The sequence below is a fragment of the Physeter macrocephalus genome, chromosome 21 (genome assembly GCF_002837175.3).
Source record: "Physeter macrocephalus isolate SW-GA chromosome 21, ASM283717v5, whole genome shotgun sequence".
NCBI lineage: Eukaryota > Metazoa > Chordata > Mammalia > Artiodactyla > Physeteridae > Physeter > Physeter macrocephalus.
Genome location: NC_041234.1, coordinates 97,295,611 through 97,305,234, shown reverse-complemented (window position 1 = coordinate 97,305,234; position 9,624 = coordinate 97,295,611). Strand labels below are relative to the sequence as shown.

Here is a 9,624-nt window from a genome sequence, read left to right as displayed (position 1 = left end):
ATATTCCCAGCAGTGGGATTGCTGGGTCATATGGTAGTTCTATTTTTAGTTTTTGAAGGAACCTCCATATTGTTCTCCATAGTGGCTGTATCAATTTACATTCCCACCAACAGTGCAAGAGGGATCCCTTTTCTCCACACCCTCTCCAGCATTTGTTGTTTGTAGATTTTCTGATGATGCCCATTCTGACTGCTGTGAGGTGATACCTCATTGACGTTTTGATTTGCATTTCTCTAATAATTAGTGATGTTGAGCAGCTTTTCATGTGCTTCTTGACCATCTGTATGTCTTCTTTGGAGAAATTGAACCTAAAACATTTAAAATTCTTATGTTTATAATATTGTTTGCATGACCAAATGATGCATTTTAACAAGTGATAAAAGCCCCTAATGAGGATAGCAGTTGAACAAACTGACATTAAATTGAGAACAGACGTGTCCACATAAACATGGTCTGTTAATTACTGCTGATTGAAGAGATTTGTCTGCTCCAGGACCTTAAGAGTTAAATGTATAATCAACCCTTTAGGGACCAAACTGTTCTGCCTCACATGGAAAAAAGTAACTTCCACTGAAAAATAAGGTCCTCAGTTGGTCATTTATCATCTCAAAGGGCATATTTTATTATAAATGTCAATTCCACAAAATTATGTGTCCTGTAATACATAATTATGTTCAAAATTGCATTTGAAATCTGTTATTAACAGTTAACAGTGAACATTCTTAAAATAGTTATTACTCTTAGCTTTAACACAGAAAGCAATAATGGAGGTATTTTAGGGAGTTAAAAGCTGCAAGGCATTGGCCTCCGAATAAAGCCACTGCAGGTGTGTTTCTTAATGGGCTGTTAATTTTATAGTGGGTGAACACAAAGGACAGAGACCATGTGTGATTTTAAACTGTGTTTGGTGTGGAAAAGGAGTTGATGGCTGCAAAATATATAAAGGCAGAGTGAAATGAGGCCAAATTGAACTTGCCCTCCTGAGATGTAATCCTCCTTGCTTAAAATCAAGACAAACTAATTCTTGCCCCTCTGCTTCTCTCTCTTCCCTCCCCACCACCACATAATAAAGAATCCCAAGAAACTTATATTAAGCTAGCACAGCTGAAATAATTAGAAAATATGGCAAGAAACAATAAAGACCTGATACACTAACATTCTCTCATACTAACCAGCTCCTTCTAGGTTTCCTGTTTTTGCTACTGTCACTAAGTCACTCAAAATTACAATTTTGACCACCTGCCGCATTCCCCACACGTAGGTTCCCAGGGTCCTCAGAACCTTGCTTCCCAGCATGTGGGCTGTGGACCACCGAAGCATGGGCATTAGTTGGGAACTCGCAGGATCTTAGTTCCCCGACCAGGGATTGAATCCGGGCCCCGGCAGTGAAAAGCACCGAGTCCTAACCACTGGACAGCCAGGGAAGTCCCTACACATTCCAGATTGAGAAGCACTGCTATAGAACTGTCCTTTACATTGTCTTCTTCCATTTTTTTTTTCTTTTTTTTGTCTTTTCTTCCTGGGGAAATAATTTGTTTTATTATTATAAATAACTCTCTTTATATTTTAGATATGTTTTCTGTAAGAAACATAATTAGATTTTACTTCTTAATTCTGAATGGTGGTTCTTACCTTTTAACACAAACGTTTAGTTCATTACTCTTTTTTTTTTTTAAACATCTTTATTGGAGTATAATTGCTTTACAATGGTATGTTAGTTTCTGCTGTATAACAAAGTGAATCAGTTATACTTTCTATCTTCTTTTATGTTTTCTAATCATCCCATCTAGTCTGTCTTCCCCTTCTTACCTTTGTTTAGATAAATTATTTTTATCTCAGTTTTATTTTCTCTATGCTAGTTCAAAAAATAAATTTTTATTTTTTAGTATTTATGCTTGAAATTATGATTTTTAAAATTTATAATAATCTGAAGTTAGTTGATATTTGTACCATTCTTTAGGATAATCCAGTTTTACACTTCCCAGATAATATGTGATTTTTTTTAAACATTATTGAGGCATAATTGACAAATATGATTGTATATATTTAAAGTATACAGCATGATGATTTGGTATACATATATATTGTAGAATGATTACCAAGATCAAAATAATTAAAACATTCATCACCTCGCATAGTTAACACAGTCAACTCGTGTGTGTGTGTGTGTGCATGTGTGTGTGCATGTGTGTGTGGTGAAAATGCTTAAGATTTACTCACAGCATTTTTCAAGTATACATTACCATATTATTAGCTATAGTCACCATGCTGTACATTAGATCCTCAAAACATCTTATAACTGAAAATTTGTACACTTTGACCTACATCACCCCATTTTCCCTCCCTCCAGCCCTGGCAACCACCATTCTATTCTTGTTTCCATGAAATCGACTTCTTTCTGTCTGCCTTATTTCACTAAGCGTAATGCCCTTCAGATTCATCCATGTTGTTGCCAATGGCAGGATTTCTTTTTTTTATGGCTGAGTAATATATATATATATATATATATATATATATGTGTGTGTGTGTGTATACACACATATATATATGTGTATATATATACATATATATACACATATATGTGTGTGTATACACACGCACACATATATATGTATATATATATATATATAAAATCTCACATCTTCTTTTTCCATTTATCCACTGAAGGACATTTAGGTTGTTTCCATATCTTGGCTATTGTAAGTAATGCTGCAATGGATATAGGAGTGCAGATATCTCTTTGGGATCCTGATTTCAATTCCTTTGGATATATACCCAGGGGTAGGACTGCTGTATCATATGGTAGTTCTATTTTTAGTTTTTTGAGGAACCTCCATACTGTTTTCCAAAATGGCAGTACCATTTTGCATTCCTACCAACAGTACACAAGGGTTTTCTTTTCTCCACATCCTCACCAACATTTATCTCTTGTCTTTTTGATAATATCTAACTGAACAGGTGTGAGGTGATATCTCATTGTGATTTTGATTTGCATTCCTCCAGTGATTAGTGATGTTAAGCACCTTTCATATACCTATTGGCCATTAATAGGTCTTCTTTGGAAAATATATATATTCGAGTCCTTTGTCCATTTAAAAAAATTGGATTATTTGCTGTTTTGCTATTGAGTTGTACAAGTTCTTTATATATTTTGGATATTAATGCCTTATCAGATACGTTTAGCCTTCCATATTCTCGGGTTCCACATCTGCGGATTCAACCAACCTCGAATCAAAAATATTCGGGGAAATAAAATTCCAGAAAGTTCCAAAAAGCAAAACTTGAATTTGCCATAAGTGAGCAACTATTTACATAGCATCTACATTGTATTAGGTATTGTAAGCCATCTAGAGATGATTTAAAGTATATGAGAGGATGTACATAGGTCATGTGCAAATACTTTGCCATTTTATATACGGGACTTGAGCATCCACAGATTTTAGGATCCGTGGGGATCCTAGAACCAATCCCCCACCGAACTGAGGGATGGCTGCATATGGTTTGCAAGTATTTTCTCCCATTCTGTAGGTTGCCTTTCCAATTTATTTATTGTTTCCTTTGCTGTGCAGAATCTCTTTAGTTTGATGTAGTCCCACTTATTAATTTTACAATTGACTGGAATGTACTTTTTCCACATGAGCTGTTGGTTCTACCCTAAATTTAGATCTTCATGTCATTCACCTGAATTATTGCCCCATAATTCCTATATCGTTCTTGTGCCTTCCTGCTCTAAAGCATCCTACTTTCTGCCTCAAGATTAGCCTTTTTTTTTTTTTAATTTACTTTTTTGGCTGCGTTGGGTCTTCGTTGCTGCGCACAGGCTTTCTTTAAGTGCACCTAGCGGGGGCTACTCTTCATTGTGGTGCGTGGGCTTCTCGTTGCGGTGGCTTCTCTTGTTGCAGAGCACGGGCTCTAGGTGCGCGGGCTTCAGTAGTTGCAGTACACGGGCTCAGTAGTTGTGGAGCATGGGCTTACTTGCTCCAGGGCATGTGGGATCTTCCCAGACCAGGGCTCGAACCTGTGTCCCCTGCATTGGCAGGCGGATTCTTAACCACTGTGCCACCAGGGAAGTCCCAAAATTAGCCTTTCTAATGTACCCAAACCTCTCCCCTCTTCCTAAAAACATTTAATGGCTTTCCATCCTTTACTAAGTAAACTATTTAGGACTGGCTCTCAAGGAGCTATAGAATATCATGCCGTCCTTTCCCTCCAGCCCTATCTCCAACTGCTCCTCTCTATATACACATACCCTGCACCTTAGCTTTACGGTTTCCCTCTTTGTTTTGGTTCAAGCTGTTCCCTTCACATGGAAAATCCTTCCCAACAGCTCTGTTGAAATCCTTTCCATCCTTTAAGGCCCATCTTCAGTACCACTTCCCATACATAGGCTTTTCTGATTCATTCTTTCATTCATTCATTGAATAAATATGTACTGATCACATACTATTTGCCTATATTTTTCTAGTTACTGGGGATAAAGCAATAAACAAAACAGCCACAGCCTCATGGACCTTATATTCTATCAGGAGAAAACAGGTGATAAACAATAAATAAATAAAACATGTCCTATGTTAGGTGGTGATAAGTGCTAAGGAGAAAATGAAAGAATATTAAGGGGACTGAGACAGCTAGGAATGATGAGTATCCTCCAACCAAAACCTTTTCCTTCCTTTGTTTACCCAGCTCAGGTATTTTCCTTTACAATGTGGATATTTGTGTACTTGTCCTATTTTCTCTCTTATATTCAAAGTTCCTTGAGAGCGAGAACTGTATTTTACTCATCTTTGTATCTCCTACAGCTACCAAGACAAAGCTCAGTAAATAATGGTTAAAATGACTGAAATGATGGAAATAAATGCAATAGTAGTTTAGAGGAAAGAGAGACTGATATAGTGGTTGGTTATGGAAGGCTCCTTGGAAGATATTAAATTTGGGTAAGGTCTTAAAAGATGGGTGGGGTGAGAAGGAAGAAAGAGCTGAGTAAGTCTTTTTGATATACCTGTTCTTGAAGATCTAAAAACCATTGCTTTATGAATTAAGATTAATATTATGTTTACTTTTAAAACCAGTGTTTCAGAAGGGACGGGCAATAGACACCGGAGAAGTTGACATTGGTGCACAGGTCATGCAGACCATTCCACCTGGCTTATTCTGGCGTTTCCAGATTACTATCCACCATCCTATATATCTGAAATTCAATATTTCTTTGGCCAAGGACTCTCTGCTGGGAATTTATGGCAGAAGAAACATTCCACCTACACATACTCAGGTATTTGATATTATAGGTATTTCTTGACCCTTTTAGAGAGTGGTGGGATGAACAGTTTAGGGGTTGTGACTTGCAAAGTATGTGGGAGTCAAAGGTGAAGGCAGACAGTTTTTGTAATGAGCAAATATCAAGAATAATCACAGTCAAGCGAATGAAAACAATGGTATTGAGAAATAAGGACTAGCATTTAGCAGAGCAGATTCAAAAAAGGGAGTTTAAGAAAATATTCTTGCAGCTTGAGTTCTGCTTCCTGGAACAGGATGGTCATGAGCCTTCCCAGCCCCCTCCTCTTACTTAGCTTTGGTGCCCACACCTCCTCCGCTGCTCCCATACATTCTCGACCTGTGGTCCCAATAAAGGAATGCAAATCAAGAGGGAAATGAGTCAAAAAGGCACGTTTTGTCTTGCAGGTAAAAATTTTTCCTTGTTATTGTTAATAAAAACACAAATATGTAAAACCGCTATGGTTTACAAGACCCTTTTATAAACCTTTGCCACATCATTTCCCTTAATTTCCTTCCCTTATCTCTTCCTTACATGAACCCATTTGAGGCCCTGCTCCATCTAAGAGGTAGCATAGGGAATCATAACCATCTGGGGCTTGGGATACATGTGCCATGTGCTTGTCCACCGATTAGGAAAAAAAAAAAGGACAGGGTCCTTGAATATTTAAATATGTTACCACAAAGGTAGTAAATTATGATGAATGTTCTCAAATTTTCAACTGTTCATTTATTTGTCTTAAAAACTGTAAAACTCTTTAATTTGTAAAGAAGGTCATGGTAACATTTCAAGGGGAATGTCTATTTTCAAGTATCTTCTATCAGATACTTTAGTAAAATATCAAGATTCTCTTACATAATACTAAATAAGAATTTTTATATTTCTTGGTTTATTATTTTTAAACAGTTATTTTTAATACTCCACAACCAAAAGGTTTATAACATTTATAAATATAGTAGAGAGTTATTTTTTTCAGAATTAATAATATGCTTTTGGGTTTGGATATTCTTAAGAATGAATAACCTCTTCTCCCACTTTGCCGACCTCCAAAGCAAAGAAGTATGAAGTAGCACAATTGAAATGAGAGATGTTTATCAGCCTTAGAAGTAAAAGTAGCGGCTCACATTTGTGTTTGTATTTGTTCCAGTTTGATTTTGTAAAACTAATGGATGGAAAACAACTGGTCAAGCAGGACTCCAAGAGCTCTGATGATACTCAGCACTCCCCTCGGAACCTGATCTTAACCTCACTGCAGGAAACAGGTTTCATAGAGTATATGGACCAAGGGCCTTGGTATCTGGCATTTTACAATGATGGAAAAAAGATGGAGCAAGTATTTGTGTTAACTACAGCAATTGGTAAGCTGCCTTGGCTATGATTTTGAATTGACAGTGTAACTCCAGAAAGACACAATCAGTGATGAAAGTGATACAGATGTTATTTAAGCATATTGCTCATTCTACCTTAAAGTCATTACTCGGGATAGGTCACAATGAGAAAGGTTTATATTGTTGTTGTCAGTAATGTTGTTTAAATGCTGATTAAGATTTTTTTGTTTGTTTGTTTTGTTTTTTTTGTTTTGTTTTTTGCGGTACGCGGGCCTCTCCCGTTGCGGAGCACAGGCTCCGGACGCACAGGCTCAGTGGCCATGGCTCACGGGCCTAGCCGCTCCGTGGCATGTGGGATCTTCCCGGACCGGGGCACGAACCTGTGTCCCCTGCATTGGCAGACAGACTCTCAACCACTGCGCGACCAGGGAAGCCCCCAATTACCGTTGTTTTTTTTGTTGTTGTTGTTAAGATTTTTTAAATGCTCCTTTATTTGCTGCTATTTTAGGTTACTTGCCATGCTCCTTTTTATATGTTTTCAACAGGAATACTTACCTGGATAATATTAATACTATTACCGAGAATACATAGATGAACAACTTCATGAAGAAGGGAAATAAGCAAGAGAAGCCCTGTTAATTTAAGTTCTATTAAAAAAGAAGAAGCGAATAAATACCTTTTTAAATGAAAAAACTAGCATCAATCCAGTTTTTCTTTACAACAACTGATTCTAGAACCATTAAGATTTAAAAATACAACCTAAGAGTAGAGAAGAGTCTTAAGGATAATAACTTGGGTCATTCAAAGTTCTTTCTTTAGAATTGTTTAGTTTAAAAATCATCACAATGGCTCTTTCACTGCGCTCAGAGCCTTTTAAAGCATGTTCTTTTTAATACAATGTCTACACACACTGTTATTCACTTTCACCCTAGTTAATCAGAGACAGCAAGCTCTTGTCATTTTTTTGGGTGAAGTCATTCCCCATAACCCTTTGTGTGAATAAAGCTGAGATCTTTAGCAAATTTAGAGCCCTAAGGGTAAAGAACTCATAGACACAGTATTTTACTGTGTGAATTTTCCTAAAACACGTCTTTTAAAAGAAGGGAAAGCATCTTACAGCTGTCAGTTTTCTATACACCTCTCACCACTTTATCCTTTAGTTAACCTGTTCAACCATATGTTTAGGAAATTGTGTTGACTGTTAATAGATATACCATCTGCTCTTTATAACAACTATGTTTTATTTTTACTTGATGCTGAAGACCTTTTGTCAGTAGAAAATGGTATTCCAGCTGCAAGATTATCAAAAACTTTCCTCTAAAGTAATCAGAAAGGCAATAAAAATGCACTGATGATTTTCCCCCTAGAGAAAACTCCACTGATCTTACATCTTCAAAAGACAAAGTGTTTGTTAAATTAGAAAAAAAAATATTTTAAGTCATGACACTGTTTTGCCACTCACAGATTCAGTGGGGCAAATTCAGCGGACACACCTTTCATGATTTTTGTCCACCAAGACCTAGTTTTGATAATGCAAATACTGATGAGTTATGAGAGGTTGAGTTTCTCCTAAGAAATCAGAGGAATTAGAAGATTTAAAACATTTGTGAAGAAGATTTTCTCTCTTCCTGTTATCCTGACCCCTAAGCTCAAGTTAAAACACTAACCAAGCTATTAACCTTTCAAAAATCAATAGACCCAGAAACATGCTTGAAGTTTTCTTCCTGTTCCTTACTTCCTCCCCCCAAAGAACCTAACCTTTGAGATATATATAATTTTCTATTATCCAGCGATGAAGCTGTTAGCTTCATCTGCAACAACATATTTGCTTTTCCTTATGCAAGTCAGTTTCTTCACTTTTCTGTTGTCTTTAAGATTAGAAGCAACAGAAACATTTCTCCTATAATTCCACTTAAAGAGAATCCAAGTAAATTTTCCAAAATGTCAAAGGTATATGTTATTCACTCTAAATTCTCCCCATTATTTTTATGTTTTTGTACTTTATCTTAATCATAGTAAAAAGAGGATAATGTATTTGATTAAACAAATTAAGGTCTGTATGAACTTTTCTAAATGTTGCTCCTTTGTCTATTTCATGATAATGTTAGAATCAGTTGATTGGTCTTAACTAAATTTGGTCTGCTACTCATAGGGATCAAAACTGCATTAATAACTAACATTTATTGAATGACTAATATAGGCTAGCTACTAGCCAATATTATTATATGTTATTTTCTAGCTGTATAGACAGTTATCAATATCCCCTAATCTCAGCCAACCTGTTCAATAACATGATAATATATACCATCTATGGAGTGCCATTCTGCCCCAAGCACTCTACTGGATGCTTTACATTCAGTTATCTTGTTTGATTCTCATCACAACCCCGATAGCATAGGTATAGTGCTACTTACATTACAAGTAAGGACTCAGAGGCTTGGGATGAGTAAATAATTTGATAAAGTCTCACAGTCAGCAAGTGGCAAAATTGAGATTGGAGACACTCAGTATCTCTGATTCCAAACCCCTGCCCTTTAGACCATACTCATTCCATACGATTATTTGTTAGCTTTAGCTTTTCCCATGAGAAAACCTGCCAGAAGCAAAACCCATCATCAGAGCAGATGCAGAAGCCAAGGGGCTTTAGGCTGTAGCATAAAAACAGGGTTTTAAGCATAGAACTTTAAAATGATTCTCAACTCTAATGAACTGGTGTCTAGGAAGTGAGTCTGAAGTAAGATTTAAAAGATAGAAGGCAAACTTCCTGGAGGCCAGTATAAACAGAAAAGCACATTCTTTTTCATCACTAGTTATTTATGTGTTTCTGCTGTAGCCATCCTCCTTCTGGAGTCCCTAGGCTATCCCGATGTCTCTTTGATACCCAGTGGAGGTGGCAGCTTCCAAAACCTCCTATATTGCCTTCTCTTCTCATTTGCATTGCAGGTGTTAAGCTCTGTGCAGCATTATGGGCCCAGGAACGGTTCTTAGATAAGTCAATAAGATGTAGGGATTTTTATTCATTTT

General features: G+C 36.7%; 1 protein-coding gene across 14 annotated transcripts in view; it reads left to right on the top strand.

Moving 5' to 3' along the window:
* The window catches only part of TENM1 (teneurin transmembrane protein 1), an 813,855-nt gene that overhangs the window by 528,936 nt on the left and 275,295 nt on the right, over positions 1–9,624 (top strand). For all 14 annotated transcript variants that reach the window (XM_028482674.2, XM_028482672.2, XM_028482671.2 and 11 more), the window contains 2 exons: positions 5,070–5,269; positions 6,420–6,630. In XM_028482674.2, coding sequence (XP_028338475.1) covers positions 5,070–5,269; positions 6,420–6,630 — 411 coding nt within the window. The remainder of the gene's footprint in view (positions 1–5,069; positions 5,270–6,419; positions 6,631–9,624) is intronic.